Consider the following 21,434-nt stretch of genomic DNA (forward strand, 5'->3'; position numbering starts at 1 on the left):
TGTTTAAGTTTTTGTTGTAAGACTTAAATTTCAATGAAAATGTTTTATTTTTATTTAATCTCCATAAATTCTGAGTAATTCCCTTTCTTTCCCCTTGGATATGGGACTTAATCTTGTGGAATGAGAATGATTTAAAGATTTCTTTTTGATTTAAAGATTTCTTTTCAAGATTTCTTTTCACTCTTAAAAATTGTGATGGTATTTTCACAAAATCTTCATTTATTTTACAAACTGACCACTTGTGAGGTTAAAATCCGTTGAAAAAGATAATGACTTAGGAGGGCTATAATTTCACCCAACTAGTGAATGTCACACTTCATTATAAGTAGAGCCATGACGATCACCCAAGGGGTAGTGCAAATAAATATAGAGATATGTTTTGATTGACATAGAATTGGTTAGTTCTAGAGTGACAGACTAGATTCTCATCAATTTGACTTAAGGTTTAATACCCTTACGCTGAGATTCGGCCATCATAGGGCATAGACTTAGGGGCATCTAGAGGTGAGACATTAGATAGTTCTCATGCAGAGTCTTGATGTTAAGGAATCGGTCTTAAGTTAGCCAATGTTCTTTGCTAGCACCGGAAGGGGGTAAATAATAAGGTATGTTTCTATTTGTCGCAATACATAAATTTTGTCTTAAATCACTTGAATCATACATAGGTTAAAATCTCTTTGCAATGGAAAAGATTTTCCTTAATATCCAAAATTGTTGTTATATTTTATTAAGTTGTTTCATTTAATTGTTACTCGTTTCAACTATTTAGTAGTAATTTTTGGTAAGCATAACATCTTTATCGTCTTATCTGTTTAATTTGCAATTTAAATAGAAATTTTGTAAGTTGATTTTAAGAGCTATCGCTTTCCTCATGGGATTGATCTAGGATTTTTAAGGAAAATTTTATATTACTTGAAACGATACGTATACTTGCGTAGCACTCATAGTGTGAAAATTTATTATATAATTCATAAATCATTAAATTCATTTATACTAGCCGCTGGAAATAATTTGAGACATTTTTTACAAAATTTTGGTGATTAAAAATACACGTAATTGCAGGTCAAGTCAAGTTTTTGGTGTCATTGTCGAGGATTGAGACTGAACTTTTGACTTACAATTTTATTTGAATTGTAAATTTAAAAATTAGAAAATTAAAAAAAAAATTGAAAAAATTAGGAAAAAAATTTAAAATTCAAAATTCAAAAACATATATTTTCATCTTTGGTGTGCTACTTTATTTCTGCAATTTTTTTTTATTGTATATGCGTAGTTCTGGATCTAAAAATTTAGTGCCTTACAATTCTGAATTTAAAGGAACTATTAGAAAAAAATTTGAAAATAAGGAAAACTTCATAATTCTCAAGAAATGACTAACACATCATAAAATAATAAAGAAATTGAAACTATTGAAAATGAACATCATAAATTTCAAATACCTTTAAAGGATTATGCGAACCCTACAGTAGATAAAATTCATTTAGGCATTCAAACTCCTGTTGTGGAAACTAACTCATTTGAACTTAAACCTTCTATTATACAAATAGTATAAAATAATTAATTTGAAAGAAGACCATCTGAGGATCCCAATTTACATTTAGCTAGCTTTTTAAAACTATGTGTTATATTTAAATATAATGGCGTATCAAATGATGCCGTTAGACTTAGGTTTTTTCCTTTTTAATTAAGGGATAAAACTAAAATGTGGTTAAATTCGTTAGCACATAGATCTATTAGAACTTTAGGAGATTTAACTCAAAATTTTTTGGCTAAGTATTTTCCACCTTGAAAAACTGCTAAGTTTAGAAATGATATTACTTATTTTACTCAGTATGAAGGAGAGTCTATATATGAAGTTTGAGAAAGATTTAAGGAACTCCTTAGAAAGTGTCCACATCATGTTTTAACACACTGGTTAATCATTCAAACTTCTATAATGGGCTAGTAGAATCCCGTTATATCTATTATAAATGTTAATGTTGGGCGTTCATTAATTTCTAAACCCTTTGATAAAGCTTATTTATTAATTGAAGAAATGACTACAAATAATTTTCAGTGGTCTTCTGATAGAAAAATTTTAAGAAAGTAGTCAGTATTCATGATAACAATGCTATTTCAATGATTGCATGTCAAGTTGCTGCATTGTCTAAGAAGATAGACCAAATTGGAATGATCAAATTGCAATGAATTTTTCTCCGACACCCCAAATGGTTGAAGAAACTTCATTAGGACAAATGATTGATTATCATACTTCATTGGAAACTATAAAAGCTATCAACATACCCAATAACCCATATTACATTTATTACAACCCAGTTTGGAAAAATCATTCTAACTTTAATTGGAAAAACAATCTTAGTAGTGGAAGTCAACAATGGGGTAATGCTCAAGTAAACGCATTGGGAAATTGGAACAATCAGGGTAATGCTAACTTTAGACCTACTTATACTCCTGGATTTAATCAACAAGTAAAGGAAAAGAAGTTGCTTATAGAAGAAGTGGTGTTGTAAATTGCTAATCATTTATAAAAATCAATTACTAATTCAAAGTGTTGTTATTCGAAACATGGAGAATCAACTGAGACAAATTGCTAACACACTTAACAATAGGCCTCAAGAAACACTTCCTAGAAATGTAGAGATCAATTTTAAAGATAGGAGTAAAGAGCCAAAGCAAGTTAAAGCGGTCCAACTAAGGAGTGGAAATGAATTAAATGTTGGAGTTCAAAAAGAGATTGAAGTTGACAGAGAAGTTGAAAAAACTGAGAGAGCTGAAGAAATTATTCCTAAGGAAGCAAAAACACCTAACTCTCCAACTAAAGATTAATTTAGAAAGACCCCCACCGCCCTTTCCTTAAAAACTCAAACAACAAATATTGGATCAACAATTTTCAATTTTTTTTGAAATATTCAAGAATCTTACAATTAATATCTTTTTTTGTTGAAGATTTGGAACAAATGTCAAGTTATGTCAAATTTATGAAAAAGTTTTAAATAAAAAAAGAAAGTTTGTAGATAATGAGACTGTTGCACTTAGTGAAGAATGTAGTGCAATAATTCAGAAAAAACTTCCTTGAAAGCTCAAAGATTCGGGTAGCTTTACCATACCTTGTGCAATTGGAGAAAAAAATTGTGGGAGAAAAAAATTGTGGAAAAAGGAAAAACTTTATGTGATTTACGAGCAAGCATTAACCTTATGTCACTATCTATATTCAAAAGGTAAAGTTTCAGAGATATTTCTCCCACTACTGTAACCTTACAATTAGCGGATCAAGCTATCAAGAAATTCATATTATTTTGGTTAAAGTGGATAAATTTATCTTCCCTGTTGAATTTATGGTATTAGATATAAAAAAAATAAAGAAATTCCTATTATTTTGGGAAGACCATTTCTTGCTACCAAGCGAGCCTTGATAGATGTGCAAAAAAAAGAAATAACCATGAAAGTGAATGATCAGGTACTTACATTTAATGTGCTCAAAACAATGCAGCATCTTGATGGAAAATGTTATAGAATGGATATCATTGATGATATAATTGTTAATCGTCTTCATAACAGATATGAAGTCATATTGAATCAAAAAGATGAAGTCATTTCAAAAGAGAAAGAACAAGAAGCTGAGACTGAAAGAGATTTTAAAGATGAATCAAATGAGATAATTACTGAGAATTTAAATAATGTTCAGGAGAAAGATGAAATTTTAGATCTACTGAAAATAATATACATTTGATTCCATCTATTGAAAAACCTTTCAAACTTGAGATGAATGTTTTACCTACTTATCTAAAGTATGCATATTTGGGGAACTCATCTACATTACCAATTATTATATCTTCAGATTTAACTGCAAAACAAGAAGAAAATTTATTGCAAATATTAAAAAATCATAAAAAAGTCATTGGATGGACATTAGCTGATATTAAATGAGTCAGTCCTTCAATCTGTATGCACCAAATTCTGAAAGAAGATAACCATAAGCCTAAGGCTGATCCTCAAAGGACATTGCCTATAATGAAGAAAGTAGTTAAGAAAAAAATTTTAAAGTGGTTGAATGCTGGGATTATTTATCCAATTTCAGATAGTTCTTGAGTTAGTCATATTCATTGTGCTCCTAAGAAAGGAGGAGTGACTGTGGTTGAAAATGAAAGGAATGAATTAATTCCGACAAGGCAAGTTACTGGATGACAAATCTATATTGATTATATAAAATTAAATACCGCCACTAGAAAAGACCATTTTCCTTTATATTTTCTGGACCAAATGTTGGATAAACTAAAAGGAGACCATTATTTTTGCTTTTTGAATGGATATTCTGGATACCACAAAATAATTATTGCTCCTAAGAATCAAGAGAAAACAATTTCTACAAGTCCTTATTAAATTTTTGCTTTTATAAGAATGTCATTTGGATTATGTAATGCCCCTACAACTTTTCAAAGATGTATGATGTTAATTTTCTGTGATTTAATTAAAAAAATGAATTGAAAATTTTTATGGATGATTTCTCAGTTTTTGGGACTTTTTTCAATTTATGTTTAGATCATTTAGCAAGAGTTTTAAAACGCTGTAAAGAAACAAACTTTATTCTCAACTGAAAAAAATATCAATTTATGGTTGCAGGAGGAATAGTGTTAGGGCATAAAATTTCTGAAAAAGACATGGAAGTTGATCCAGCGAAAATTCAAGTTATTGTCGAATTGCCACCTTCTACAAGTGTGAAGAGAATAAGAAGTTTTCTATGACATGTTGGTTTCTACAATCGTTATATTAAAGATTTTTAAAAAAATTCCAAGCCTTTATGTCAACTTTTAGAAAATGATGCCACCTGATTGGACAAAATATTTTGAATTAATGTGTGATGCTAGTAACTATGCTATAGAGATTGTTTTAGGATAGAGATATGACAAAACGTTCAAGATGATATACCATGCTAGTAAAGCCCTTAATGAGGCTCAAATTAATTATACTACCACTGAAAAGGAATTATTAGCTATAGCGCTTGCTTTTGATAAATTCAGATCTTATCTTAATAGAATCAAATGTATTGTGCATACTGATCGTTCTGCTATAAAGTATTTAATGAGGAAAAATGATGCAAAACAACGATTAATTAGATGGATTATTCTAATGCAAGAATTTGATTTTCAAGTTCTGGATAGGAAGGGTACTGATAATCAAATAGTTGATCATCTATCGAGGCTTAAACAGGAAAATGAAAAAAATTTAAATAATAAAATTAATGATAACTTTTCTGATGAACAATTATAAGAGATTAATAAATGATAAATTTTGTGATAAGCTGATAAATTTAGATCTTATCTTAATGGAATCAAATGTATTGTGCATACTGATCATTCTGCTATAAAGTATTTAATGATGAAAAATGATGCAAAACAACGATTAATTAGATGGGTTATTCTAATGCAAGAATTTGATCTTCAAGTTCTGGATAGAAAGGATACTGATAATCAAATAGTTGATCATCTATCAAGGCTTGAATAAGAAAATAGAAAAGATTTAAATAATAAAATTAAGGAGAACTTTTCTGATGAACAATTATATGAGATTAATGAATGACAAATTCTGTGGTATGTTGATATAGTGAACTACTTGGTTAGTAATATTTTACCTTACGGATTAGATATCCATCAAATTAAAAGTTTATTCATAATTCAAAATTTTACCTTTAAGATGACCCTTATTTATATAAACAATATAAGGACTTAATTATTCGAAGATGTGTACCATTAGAGAAACTCAAGAAAATAAAAAAAATGTCATAAATTAGATTTTGGGGACATTTTGGAGTGGAAAAAACTGCATTTAAGATTTTACAATCTGGATTTTATTGACCTACTTTATTTAAGGATATTAATAACTATATTAAAATATGTAATCGATGTCAGAGAGCAGACAATATTTCTAGAAGAGATGAAATGCCCCTAAATAGAAGAGATGAAATGCCCCGAGATGAAATGCCCCTAAATTTTAATCTTGAAATTGAAATCTTTGATGTTTGGGGATTAGATATTATGGGACCATTTATACCATATTTTGAAAAGATTTATATTTTAATAGTTGTGGATTATGTTTCTAAATGGACTGAAGCAGTTGTTTTATCTCTCTATGGTGCTAAAAGTAAAGAAAAATTTTTAAGAAAGAATATTTTCACAAAGATTAAGAAAGAATATTTTCACAAGATTTGGAATGCCACGAGTTATCATTACAGATGGGGGAAGTCATTTCAGTAATAGAATGATTGAACCATTAACTAAAAAATTTGGGATTAAACATCGTATTGCCACAGTTTATCATCCTCAAATCAGTTGTTTAACATAAGTATAAAATCTAGAAATTAAAGAATACTAGAAAAAATGGTAAATCCTAAAATGACTTATTGGTCTGCTAGACTTAACAATGTTTTATAGTCCTATATGACTGCTTATAAAACACATATAAGAATTACAGTATATAGGCTCATATATGGAAAATCATGTCACTTGTCAGTTGAGTTAGAACATAAAGCTTATTGGGCAATTAAAAAGTTTAATTATAATTTGAAAGATGCTGGAGAAAAGAGATTACTGCAATTAAATGAGCTTGATGAACTGAGAAATGAAGCTTATGAGAATGCCAAAATTTATAAGGAGAAAATGAAGTTTAGGCATGATCAGAAAATTCTGAAAAAACATTTTAAGCCTAGGCAAGAAGTGTTATTTTATAATTCAAGATTAAGATTATTTCCAGGAAAACTTAAATCAGGTGGTCAGAACCATTTATTGTGGTAAGAGCATATCCATATAGAACTGTTGATATCGAAGGTCCAAAAAACTGGGCGAGTAATCAAAAACTGGGTGAGTAATCAAGGTAAATGAACATAGATTAAAAACTTACATAAGTAGAGAGGGTCATGCATTTGAAGAGATCCTAATGTTGAGTCAAACCTGATTAAAACATTGATTATATCGGACTGAAGACGTTAAACCAAACGCTTTATGTGAGACAACTCATAGTTATCGGTGTGATTTAGATTTGAATTGCTGTTGTGATGAGTTTTATATAGTGATTGTGATTCTTATATAATTTTGTTGGCACAAAACATTATTATATTAAAGGATTTGAAGTGTGGGAGAAAAAAAATTGAGAATTGAATATATTGGTTTGGCGCTATAGCGCCAGATTTGGTGTTATAGCGCCACAGTTCGAATAATTACTTTGAACCGCTAAAAATTTTGTTTTCTTTCTTCTTCCTCTATATAAAACTGCGTAGGATGATATTTGAAGTATCCCTATGACATTCCTAAGTATTTTAAAGAAATTTGAGAGTGAGAATTTCATTACTATAGAGAGATCATGGAGAGTAATGACAATGAGAGATTTGAAGATAAGAAGTTGGTGCATAAGGATGCTCAAACCTACTTCAATGGATATCTTGCAATAAGTCTAGAGCAACTCATGGACAAACTTGAGAAGATTGAAGGTGAGATTTCTCTTCTGCATATAAAGTTTGAAAAGTTATTCCACCAATACAAGCATACGGATTAGCAGTTGAAACTGCAATTCAATAGTTTGACTTGTTTCCAAGATACTATGTTTTCAAGATACTAAAGTGACTATGTATAGCACCAACAAGTGGATCGACTAAATACAACAACTTAATAAAAATTGTGATGGTGTTTTCACCGAATCTTTATTTACTTGCAAATTGGCCACCTGTGAGATTAAAATTTGTTGAGAAATATAATGACCTAAGAGGGCTATGATTTTACCAAACTATTGAATATAACACTTTATTCTAGGCAGTGTCATGGCGATCATCTAATGAGAGTGCAAATAAATAGGGAGATAAGTTTTGATAGGCGTAGAATTGATTCGTAGAGTAACAGGCTAGATTAATATCAATTTGGCTTAAGGTTTAGTACACTGACGCTCGGATTCGACCATCATAGTGGCATAAGCTTAGGGGCATCTAAAGGTGAGAGGCTAGAAAGTTCTGATGCAGAATCAAAATGTTAAGGAATCGACCTTAAGTTAGCCAATATTTTTTGCTAGCACCGAGAGGGGGTAAAGAATAATGTATGCTTCTATTTGTCACAATACATCAAATCAATTTTGTATGCTTCTATTTGTCACAATACATCAATTTTGTCTTAAATCACTTGAATCCTACATGGTTAAAATCTCGTAGCAAAGGGATCCAAACTCGCTGTTATATAAACTCGCTGTTATATTTTATTAAGTTGTTGTATTTAGTTGTTACTTTCTTTTTAACTATTTAATAGTAATTTTTAGTAACCATATCATTCTAGACCTCTTATTTGTTTAATTTGCAATTTAATTAGAAATTCTGTAAGTTGATTTTAAGAGTTACCGCTTTTCTCGTAGGATCGATACTGGGTTTTAAAGAAAAATTCAATATTACTTGAAAAGATACGTTTACTTGCGTAGTACCTAAAGGGTGAAAAATTATTATATAATTCATAAATCATTACATTTGTTCACACTAGCCGTTAGATATAATTTGAGACATATTTTTTGACAAAATTTTTAAGATTAAAAGTACACATAATTGCGGGTCGGGTCATCATCGACCAACCAAAGCTCCCCAGAGGTGGTGCAACATTGCCCCTAGAATATGTTGGAGCCCTCTGCCCTAATCTACGAAAATTCCTTATATTTCATGGTTGGTGGCACAAAAACAAGTGTTGGATCCAAAAGACATTCACCCTTGTGAGACCTCTCACACTTGTCAAACTTTTTGGCTTCAGTCTAGCTGCTAACACTACTGGATGTGGCCTTCTTAGCGCTAGTACTTTTTGACTGGAAGGATTACTACCCTCATAGTCCAGTGAAACCCTGAATCTCTGAATTTCTCATCTGAAAGTTCTTCCTCCTAAGTGTAGCTTCTAAAGCCAGCTCAATCCTCCTAACCTTTTCCACCAAAATAGAATAATCATCAATCCCACGAGGCAACAGTCTTTGTCTAGTCATATCCTTCAGCCCAGTACAATCGAGCCATCACTCTGTACCAACTGGATAAATTAGTCTTGCATCTATCTTTTGACTAATTGTGGTACGAATCAGTCTCTAAAAGTTACCGCAAAGTCAACCCACTAAACCAAGTGGCTGACTCTACCTATTAAATTTCACTAGCAACTATCCTCGCCACCATCTCTCCGCTTCTCCCTTTATAAAAAAAATTAACCAATGTAACCCTTCTCTCTAGAAGAAAAGATAAATTATCTATTTTTTTCTCCACTCTCAGCAGCTAATTTTTAGCATTCGTTGGACTTCCTCCTCCTAAAAAGAGATGTAGCATCATATCCTGAAATAACTTTAAATATTTGTTCATTGGGCCTCTCCCGCTAGAACTGGCTTGAGTTTAAGAGTTCTTATCTGAGTTACTGGATATTAGTTTGAGAGTTCTAAATTACAAAAGTTATTGTAATCATTATCTTCACAAAAGTATGTGTTCACTGCAATCTGTGGAGTTGCGTCAATTTCTATCAAATCATCCATAGTTTCTTCCTCTTGATTTTTCATATTTATGAAATAATATAAGAAAGATTATAATTAGACACAATTTAACTTTTCAGTAAAATTATTAATTAATTGAATTAATCAACATAATGGTTCTTTTTTACAAGATTCAAATCTAATTTATCTGATGCCACTTTTGTGACGATCCAACTTGATAGCTTAGCATTACTTAAGTCAGGAATTTTTGTCAGACAGTATTATCATATCATCCACTTTACACAGATTTTGATGATCTTCAATTTATAAAAGAAACACTAAAAAATCACAAAATACATTACACAAAATTTAAATAATCTAAAATTACAACATAATCTACATTTAAAAAAATCTCAAACCAATACAATAACATCACTACTGAGAAGTAAACAATACAATAATTACAACAACAACACAACAAAATACATATTGACAGTAGTCCTTTTTCTGTAAATTTTATCTCATATGTCAATTATATCAATCTAATATTTTTCTAAAAATAATAATTAATTTTCAAGAATAAGGATGTGTTTGGGGTAGCTGTTGTTTTTTGAAGAAACAACTTCATAAATGTTGTCAGAAAGTTGTTGTTGGATTAGCTAGACTGTTTGGGTAATCTGGTGGGTAATCTGGTGGGTAATCTGATGTGGTGCAGTTGTTTCTCATGAAAAAAAATTATTTACCCTTGTATACGTAGTTTATCCGAATAACTGTGGTTTTCAAAATAATTTCAGTAGAAAAACAAAAACAGGTCTAGCAATATAGAAAACGCATCAGTAGTCTAAATTTTTCCAATACATCGGTTTTGAACAATTATTTCATGCATTAAAAGAACATAATAAGAATTTAAAAAATAACCAGCAAGCCTATAGTGAAGTTCACCTTCAAGTTCATACAATCAAGTGGAGGTTGCAGGGCGCTTCGAATAGCTTGTATCTCTTTGCTCACTCTCCTCTAGTGCTTCCTTTAAACTTCATTGGAATGAGCATATTTGGACTCATCTAAATTTTTGGTGGGGTATTGTCATGTAGCTCAGATATAGGTGTCTATAGCCACAACACCAAGAGCATAGTGTCGAGCTTCTCCTTTAGCTCTAGTATGTCTAAATTTTTTTTGCATTGGGTAATATCTACAATTGATAAGTTTGCAATTTAATGAAATCACATTTCAATAAAATCACAGTTCAATAAAATATGTTAAACTTGCTAAATTTTTTTCTCTTCACCACTCTTATGGTGCATCCACTATTTTCTGAACATGGTCCCGGCCTAGTCCAGTTGCCCCTCTCTTCAGCATCTTCCAATTTTTTTCAGGTGATCTCATTTGTTTTTCAACTGAATTTTGTCACATAATCTTTCTGTTTTTTCATGAAATTTTTTTGTGATGTTTTGCTAGTTTTCCTTGTTGAAGTGTGTGGTTTGTCCATTACCAATTTCAATCTCTCTCAAATAAAAATCATAGAATATGATCTTTGTATCCTTATCCCAAATGGCTGATATCACAAATTCATTTTGTTTACCTATCTGATGTATCATGCAATTAAAACATTTGGACAAAGAAATATTATTTAACAATTAAAAAATAAGTATAAAAACTAAAACAAAATTTGGTAAAAAAAATAAGGTATTCGAATTAGATTTCAATGAGATTAATTTATTAAAGAAGGTTTCATTCAGGATCACCAATTATATCATACAAGATATAAGATCACATAGTATCTGTGATTAACAGTGGCATGTGTGATCTAAGACTAGGTAGTATCTGTGATTACAGTGGTATGTTTGATTTAAGACCATGTGGTATCTGTGAATAACAATAGTATGTGTGATCTAAAACCAGTTTGTATCTATGGCATAAAGTGGCATGTATGATTTAATACCATATAGTATCTAAAAGTAGCATGTGTGCTCTAAGATCAGGTAGTATTTGTGGCAAAAAGTGCATTTGTGATCTAAGACCAGGTCGTACCTAACAGTGGCATGTGTGATATAAGACCAAGTATTATCTGTAATTATCTGTAGTAAAAAAGTGGCATTTGTGATCTAAGATCAAGTAATATCTAATAGTAGCATGTGTGATCTACGACCAAGTGATATCTGTGAAAAATAGGCAGGGAAAATTTTATAAATGACAATGGGGGATTGATTGAGCTCTTTATGTTTCTTTTCATCATTGCACTACATAAAATTACAAAAACCCAAGGCGTAAAAAATACACACTTCAAAACAATCAAAGAACGTCACAACATAAATCACAGTCAACCCCTTCCAACAGCCAACATTGCAAAATTATAACCATATACATAATCAACAACCAACAAAGACAACCAAAACACAGTCACACCCACAGCCAATAGGCAAGAGAGATCAACACTCAAATCGTCAACAACACATAAATAAGAATTGTGTGATGTGCATGTAAATTCCCCTCTAAACAGCACTTCATAAATCAAACAACAAGAGTGTGATATACTTGTATTTGAGAAGATTGATTGAGAAATTGCTCAAATATTTGAACTTGAGACTAATAAAGTGAAAGCTAGAGTTCATCATGAAACATGTCCAATATACAAGTTGAGGATCTTATATCAGTTCTCTCAAAAGGTTGGTTAACTAGATTCCAATTGGATTATTTTATAAAAAAAAATATAGAAGAGAAAAGAGAGAGTTGCATACATGCTACACAATTTTTATAAGTTTATGTACCTAACACCCAAAATTTGACCTTTACACTTATAACACTGTTGTTATCCAATGCATGACAAGATATGTTTCACCTTTTAAAAAAACTGTGAATGTTTAGTTGTTTGATATGTAAATACGTAAGAATTGAGTGGTATGTATGTAAATTCCTCAAAAAGATATTCATCACATGCACATCACAAATGAAGGAAAACTTCCAACAAGGAAGCCCCATCGGCACCACCTCCACATAGCAGTGAAGCCTCATCAACACCAACTCAACGTAACAGGGAAGCCCCATCGGCACTGCTTCTAGCACAGCACCACCTCAAGCATCAAACCACCAACGTAAAAATAAATTCATCACATGCACATCACACATGTAAATACATAAGAGTTGCATAGTATGCATGTAAATGCCCCAAAAAGAAATTCATTACATGGAAGAAAACACCAACATGGAAGCCCCATCAGCACCAAACAACCAACATAGAGGAAAACCAAAAAGCTTAACAGGGCGAAAAAAAGGTAAAATAGAAAGCAAGATACCATCAAATCACAGAACAGACAACATGTCACCTTAGGCACCAAACCACCAAACCATCTCAAACAAAAAGTAGCACCATCATTTACAATCTCAAACACCAAGCACCAAAACCACCGAGAGAAGTCATATTGGCGCCAACATGTACAATCTCAAACAAAAAACACCAAACCACCAAGAGAAGGAAAATCAAGAAGCATAATAGAGGAAGGACATACGTAAAACGCACAGTATTAAACCACCATCACAGAGCATAACCGAGAAAGAATGGAAGCTGAACAATACATACAGAGAGATGCGACATCAGCAAAGACGAACCGAGGGGAGAAGGGAATAAGAATCACAAATATGCCCTCAAACAAGTCGAATGGAGGGAGAGGGGGCCAGGGGTATTATTGAGGAAAATAGGATGTCCTTTAGCAAACTTAAGTGGGGTAGGTTAGTAATTTCATGCCCAAACCGCATACCGTGAAACGGAGGCAGCTCGGGTCATTCGTGATTTTTTTTGTTCATACAACATGCAAAGACAAAAGGCAACGGAAAAGAGGGCTCCCAAAAGGCCAACCGGATGGTTTTCAAAACGAAAAGCAGAGCAAAAATGCTCCCAAACGAGCTCTAAGTTACACTACTTAGTGAACAATTGCAATCTTTTTATGCATTAAATTAAAATGCAAATGCTATATATGAATGTTGCAAGAAAATACAATTTATTGATAAATCATACTATAAAATTTTATTTTTAAATTAACCATTCCCTTTTAATTTAAGCATTTATTTTTTTAGCGCCTTTAAGAAGTCATATCAGGATTACTGTCATACCTGTTGGTACCCTCAAAATTGTCCCTGTTGGTACCCTCAAAATTTTGCACCCGAAGGTACACCTTTACTATTTTCATTTTCTTTTTCATGTACAGGTACATTGCATCCATCTAGGTGTAATCTTGAATGATTTAAGCCTTCACATTTCATTTCATTTAAATAACTTTCTTCTAAAACCATTAAACAATCAATTTTCTTTTTTCATTGCATTCATTTAATGATTCTTTTAACTTATAAGATGCATATGATTATAATAGCAGGTATGTGAAGCATAAATGAAAATCTTCATTAAATGTAACATCAATTTAATACATATAAAAAATAATTACTCACCCTAACCTTTAAGCAACCTTTGTAGAGTTCATTCCTCCACTCCACCATATCATCATTCTTTTACTAATTTGAAAATAAATAGACTTCTTCCACACTTCCTAATTATATGAAATTTAATAAAATTAATTTAAGTAAAAATAACATTTATTCTAATAACAATAATAACATTAACAATTACCTTATTAGTTTCTCGGATCGATCTCCCTCCAAGTTGAAATTTCTTTATCATGAGCCCTAATTCATTAAAATTGACTATTAACATAAATTAAGTACACATACATATTTTAAAATTCATTAAATTACCTAATAAAACCTTAACTCACCTTTCTGTTTAGCCACATGCTTAGAGTTTCGGCTCTGCCCCTCATGCGCAAGCCGCCTCCTTCCTCTTTTATATGCATGTGAGGCCCAACTTTCCCTTCTTCCTCCTCCTTCCTCACACACACCCATGCAGAGCATAGTCTCCTCCGCTAGGGCTCGAGCTCTTCTTCCTTTGCTCGCACTGGACACCGCCTCCTCCTTCTGTCTCCTTCCTCTGATTAGGGCAAAACGTCACCTCCTTCGACTACGCAAGTGTCGAAGCCACCCATGCACACAAACGGTGACTTCTTTCTTCTTCTCTCTTCTATCTTCTTCCTTCTTTCCCACTCTCGACCCCCTACTCTCTCTTGATCTCTCTCTATTGGTCTTTTTGAAGTGAGTGTATGACTATTAAGTCAAAACCGTAGTGACGCCCTTATACAAACATTATGATTAGTAGTATTTTTATTTTTTATATTATTTATTTTATTTGAAAATATGATCAATCTTTAGGATCTTAATATTCTTAATAATAATATTAATAATAATAATAACAAAACTTTTTAGTTTTACAGTCACATTAATAAAAAAGAAGTTGACGAGTCTTTAAAGAAAATCATAGGTGGAAAATCATCAGTACTTGATGGTATCTTATTTAGGAGATTTGAGATTTTTTGCTTACTCAATCTTTTAATATTATTTTAAAACCTCGAAAGATTCCTAAAAAGTGGTGGAAGAATATTTTATTACCCATTTCTAAGAATAATGGGGATGCACGAGTGTGCAAATTATATAAGAATTAAGTTAATATATCATACATTTAAATTATGAAATAGAGCAAATGAACATAGGTTAAGACATGATACAAAATTTTCTCATAATTAGTTTGGATTTATGCTGGGTAAGTTTACCATGGAAGATATACATTTATTGAGAGGTTTGATGGAGAAGTACAAAGAGAGTATGAAGAATCTACATATGATTTTTATTGATTTAGAAAATGCTTAAGAAAAGGTTCCAAAAGAAGTCCTTTAGAGGTTCTAGAAAAAAAAAATTGTTGATATGACTTATATTCAAGTCATTAAAGATATGTATACTTAAGTTTTTACTTGTGTTCAAACAAAAGGAGGGTTTACCATGAATTTTCTTATCTCAGTTGGAATACATCAGGGATTAGCTTTAAGCCCATATCTTTTTGCTTTAGATATGGAATGTAATTTTAGTAGTAGTAGATTTAGCGGAAAATTTATGACATTGAGTGATCAAATCATTAAAAGAAGTGAACATTTTAATATCTCGGGTCTATTATTCAAAGTGATGATAATATATATGAGGATGTTAATGGTAGAATTCAAGTTGGATGGTTGAAGTGGAGGAATGCATCAGGCCTATTGTGTGATAGAAAAATGTCGTTTATGCTTAAAGGAAAATTTTATAAGATGATGGTGAGACCTATAATGTTTTATGGAGCAAAATGTTGACCTATAAAAGAGAAGTATAAAAGTAAGTATTGTTGAAATGGGAATGCTAAGGTGGATATGTGGCTTGCACTTAGAGACAAAATGTGAAACAAATGTATCCATGAAATGATTGGTATAACTCTAGTGGCAGACAATATTAGAGTGTCGTCTTAGTTGGGTTCGGTTACATTAAATGTTGACCATCTGATGATTAAGTTAAGAGTAGATGGTTTAGATTTGAATCATACTAACAAAGGTAGAAGTATACCTAAAAAATTTTAGACATGTTGTATACAAAATGACCTTAATTTATTAGAATTAAATGAAAATACGACTCTCAATAAGACAATAGAGAAAGGGAGTCATGTAGTTGACCCCACTTACACGAATAAAGGTTTGTTGTTGCATTTATGTTATGAAAATGATAAAGTCATCAAGCCTTAAGAAACTAGAAGCTTAAAGAAAATGGAAATTTCTTTGAGTTGAACTTACCAAACAAAGATCTAATCCTAACCAAATATAGGAATGTAAGCCCCAACTAAACAGAGTCCTAAATTTATCAAATGTTGTATCAAATACATAGTTGTCAAGTGTCAACCCTACCAAACATGGGCTGAGCCGCTATGGGGGCATTGGAGGCTCGTGCCCCCATGGGATATATATATATATACACACACACAAATATAAGGCCTAAAATTCTTTATTCAGCTGCAAAACTTTATGTTTCATAAGGCTTGAAGCCCACGGAAATAAATTATTATTTATTATATCTTAACTAATCAAAATAATCCTTATCAAAAAATTAATATTTTATTTTAAATTTCTCGCAAATGGATATCAAAGCCCAACACAATAAAACCAATTTATGTATGTTATATTCAAGATGTGTTATAGTGCAATGTCTTCATATTTAAACAGCCACAATGTATGTTTTTTTTCCAATGTGAGACTAAAGTTTAAGCATTTAAATATTAGTATGCTATGTTGCAATACTTTTGCATTTAAACAGTAGTGTTACGACACATAATTTATTATTAAAATTTTAGGTAAGGGATTTTTAATCAAAATGAATAATTTTTTTAAGATTTATTTAAATATTATTCTAATATAAGTTTAATTTTTCTTTAATTTATGTCAAAATAAATTATAACAGTTTTGAAACTTTTTTTTGCTAAAATTTGGATGAGATATCTAAACAAAAAATTGTTTATTTTGATGAGAACATGTATACAATTATCATGAATGCATTTTAAAATATGTATAATATAAAAGTTTAGTGATTTTTTACATAACGAATTTTATATTTAAGAAAAAAATTTAAAGTATTGTTTTATTTTACAGAAAAAAATAATTATTATGAATTAAAAATTTAGTTTGTGCCCCACACTAAAAAATTTTTATAGCTCCACCCTGCTACCAAAACAACGATATAAGCCTTTAACTTTACCAAGTCCTAAATTCTCCAAGTTGAATTTGAACTAAATATATGGGTCTTAAGTCTTAAGAGCCTTCTTTATCTATTATAACGATGGAAGCCCTAACTGTGTAAATGGTTTGATCAAATTTGTATCAAATATACAAACTTCAAATATCAGGTCACCTCTAACAAATAAAAAAATGCAAAACTATTCTCATGCCATTTTAGACCAAAATCCTATAAGTCCCACAAAGGCATCCAAATCAATTTGCGGGCCTTCCCTTAAAATGAAGGCCCCACCTTTTCTAGATTTAAACTCTTCCGCATTGTGTGACCAAAATAACTACCAAACAAGACAAATAAAAAAATTATATATATGTGATTATGACTTTCCCTAAATTCAACTAAAGTCTAACCAAGAAGCCAAGCAATTATAATTATTAATCCGAGTAATTACCAAGATACTTGAAAATGTTCTTTACCATATAGATACTAACCTTAATAGTATACCTAAAGAAAGGAACACCTCAAATCAAATCATTGATATGCTATGCATTTTCTAATAATGACAGATGTCATTGGTGATCTTGAATGTCTAAATCATAAACACATAAAGCATCTAAACCAACCTCTATATAGTTTAGTCAAATCCAATATGATGAACACCAACAATCACTCAAAAACACCTTTAAACCATTCAACCACTAATAGCAATACTAGCCTCCTTGAATTGATTTGAATCAAGATTAGAACATTAAAACACATTAAGACAGAGTAACTATCCTTATGTGTAATCAAAACCCCAATCTACTCGAAATACATGATATGAGTGAATATATGGTTGGTAATTAGACTCCCTGAACAATACAACACCAAATTCCTCTATTGACAATGGGTAAGATTCACCAAATTGACTTGAGACATAGGAACCTAGAGATCTTAAATCGGTTGACCATGTATTTCATAATCATATCCTAAATATAAAGCCAAATTCTACAATCACTGTTTCAAAGCGCATATGATGTCCATATTCAAGAGTGTTATTGAGAATTGTACTTGAGATATAAGTAAGTGCGGAAGATTATACAATCAGGAAATATAGATCGCTAGAACCTATCATAAACCCAAGATACTTCAAATTCATTTTTAAGTAAAATATCTATGAAAATGAAATAGACTAACTTTTAAAACTCTATATTGTTCAGTAATTGGTTCTTAAACTCCAAAAAAATCTAAAGGAAATGATCACCCCTCAAGCTCAAGAGAGATTTCAAAGTGCATAATAGCTAAGTGAATCCAGTTTGGTTAAGTTATAAAACAGTTTGCATAGCCAATATTTTGAATTTTGATTTCTACTCTTATGTCATAAGTCTTGGTTGTCCAATATAATCATGGCTTATGTGTGCTTTGAACATATAGCTTTATATGGTAGAAATTAATATCTAAATCTAATTTCATCTCCTTCACCTTTTCATCAATCTAATACGAGAATATTAGATTAAACACAATACTATCACAAGTCTTAACACTTTGTTCCATACATGAGAGCTCTTCACATAGATGATCACTGGTCCTCAAACATAAATATTGTTAATATCATCAAATGCTTTACAATAATATTTGATTCAATCATATGAAAATATTATGTGAGTCGTAGTGGCCCACAATTAAATCCTACTCAAATGTGATAAAAGGCACTAAAAACATATGTGAGCCACAAACTGTATCAATCCTTTGATCTCAATCAAGCCTTTAACCCTGATACAATCGGTAAGGGATAACGGATCAAACAGGCATTGAGGCTTTGCCAGATAGGCCAATGTTAAAAACCTATTTTTGACCTAAAATCTTAAGCTTATGGGATAAGAGTGACATCCACTTAATATTTCCACACCATAATATCTATCCATTTAATATGATACTAAACTCAATAATTTTACATTGCATTCCCCACCATATGTGAAAGCTCTATAAATTTCCCACCACTCCCTTTTGAAAAAATATATTTTTCAAAACCTTAAGTTATATGTACCAATATCTCACTTGACTATATGAAGTCAATGTAGAATTTCCCTACTATTCAACATAGTTCAAAAAGATAAAAGAAATCAACAATTTATAGGAGAGATAAATCAATAAGCCACCCGAATCGACCTTTCAACTATGATTCAATTTATTAGTGTATCAAAACAAAAACAAATAAGGCGGTCAAAAAAGCACATTGTTCCGTGAACAACTCAAGTTCGGCTCACTTTGTAGTTCATCTTCAATTCATTCTTTAAGTAAACGAGTCAAACACAAATAATTATTTTGAGCTCGATTTTTAAATGAGTTGAATATGAACAGAACTTGGATTGCTCCATCATGTTCGAGCTCATTTTGGCTCAAATCAATCAATCAACTAATTAATTAATAGTTATTTTAATATTTTTATATCGATTTTGTTTTTGTATTTAAAAATATTGTACAAATTTATTATTTTTTGAACCATTCGAACTAAACTCTAGCTGAAAAATAAGTCGCAAATGAACAAATGAATTTGAATCGATTCAAACATGAATATGCTATTTACAAGTCATTTTGAACATAAGCTAATTTTTTTTTAAAGTAGAAAGGAGCAAATATTGAGCTCACTCAAGCTCAGCTCTTTAACAACCTTAGGGCAAAATATAGGCATAACACACCAATAGTAAAATATATTTTTAACCTTAAAGCTTAAGCTTATACGATAATAGGGACAACACTTAATATTTCTATATTAATATACTTTTCAAATATCTACGATAAAACTAAAGTCAGTACACTATTAACAGTTAACAATCTTCTCCTCGTATAAGAGCTATTAAAATTTCCCATCATGAACCCTCAAATGAAAATCTTTTCATGTCATCAAACATCATGCACCGAAATCTCACTAAGCCATATGGAGCTAGCACATATATCATATGCTATCAAACAATGATCAGCCAGAATAGACAATACAAATAACCAAATGGAGACATAAATCATATGTACCACTTAATCTCAGCCAACCTTCAGCTCTAATATAACTTATCCAGAGGTGTGGATCAAAGTGAAGCCAAAGTGGAGCTTATTGGCTTACCACACTTGTGGACATTGGTCAAATATGATTTATAAGCATAAGAAAATAGGAGAGAAGGGCTACCCATTTCAAATTTTGATTATTTTCTAAACCAAAACAATTTTTCCCAAGAATGAGACTAAACCAAATATCTGCATGAGCTTTAACAATAATAGCAAAGCTCTAAGCTCATGTGTACTCTTTTTTAGTTCCTAATAAAGAGAAAAAGGAGACACATTCTTCTCTATTAGAATTCTCAATCACGAAGAATAAACCTAAATCATTTATCTCCTCAAACCCTAAATGCTAAAACCTTGATTCATAATGTGATAAATCCTTGCATTCGTTTGATTTATGGCTTATGCTTCTATGTTATGTATGTTTACTGTGTCTTAATTTAGTCAAAAGCCACGGTGAATCAATTTTTGTCGCATTTGCTTAGAATAGTACTTGGCCAAGTTTATAATCTTCCTTAGAAGAAAAGCATTAAAATTAAGAAAAAAAAAATAAAAGTTTATTTTGACATTTTCTAACCCTAAACCCTAAACTTCCAAACAGTGTGTTAGTTCAGTACCTTTAGTGCAAATGGAAGATTGCAGGGATCAACCAATTCCCATTAAAATTCTTATTTCAAGGATAAAAAAAAAACTAAACAAAAACACATCGGTGAAAACAAACCTCACTATCATGTCCGCGGAATTTCCGCATTACAAGCACAGTTACAACATCGAAGGTAAAAACCTGTAGATCCCCACCGCACGAGCAAAGCTTGGCATTGTCCCTTTCAGTGAATAATCGATGAATGCAACAACGTTTAGCCATCACAGAGCCGACATCTGAGATAATTATGAGAAATGAAACACAATTAAAAAGTGGGAGTTCGAGGGTATCTTACGAGGAGACATGAACGTCACCAACCTCGCGGACATGAGATTTGTATGTCTTGATATTGATGTAACGGTGTGGGTTTCAAAGGCGGAGGGTGCAGTCTCCCACAGCTAGCTGAGGCAGTAGTTTTCCTAGGGCTGTAATCCAGCGCGAGTCGAGCCTTTTATATCAGCATGGTTTAATCTAATTATATATTTTTCATGTTGGGCTTCAGCTTATGCGAGTTTTCAAGTGTTATTCAATTTTAATTTTTTTAAAGTTTGTCTTTGCAACAAAATCATCAGCATGAACCCGAAAGCAATCACGCGGCTTAGTATGATGGCCAGACAATCTAGGTATCAGAAAATGATCATAGTCGATGATCGAACGACCGATAGCTCAGTCGGAGTTGACC

General features: G+C 31.4%; 1 protein-coding gene across 1 annotated transcript in view; it reads right to left on the reverse strand.

Moving 5' to 3' along the window:
* LOC110026534 (WD repeat domain-containing protein 83-like) overlaps positions 1 to 21,184 on the reverse strand; it is a 26,823-nt gene extending 5,639 nt beyond the window's left edge. Inside the window, exons 1-2 of the mRNA XM_020727503.1 lie at positions 21,071 to 21,184; positions 20,831 to 20,988 (exon numbers count right to left, since the gene is read on the reverse strand). Coding sequence (XP_020583162.1) covers positions 20,831 to 20,974 — 144 coding nt within the window. The 5' untranslated portion in view covers positions 20,975 to 20,988; positions 21,071 to 21,184. The remainder of the gene's footprint in view (positions 1 to 20,830; positions 20,989 to 21,070) is intronic.
* Positions 21,185 to 21,434: the final 250 nt, after the last annotated feature.

This window comes from Phalaenopsis equestris, unplaced genomic scaffold, assembly GCF_001263595.1.
Source record: "Phalaenopsis equestris unplaced genomic scaffold, ASM126359v1 Scaffold000376, whole genome shotgun sequence".
NCBI lineage: Eukaryota > Viridiplantae > Streptophyta > Magnoliopsida > Asparagales > Orchidaceae > Phalaenopsis > Phalaenopsis equestris.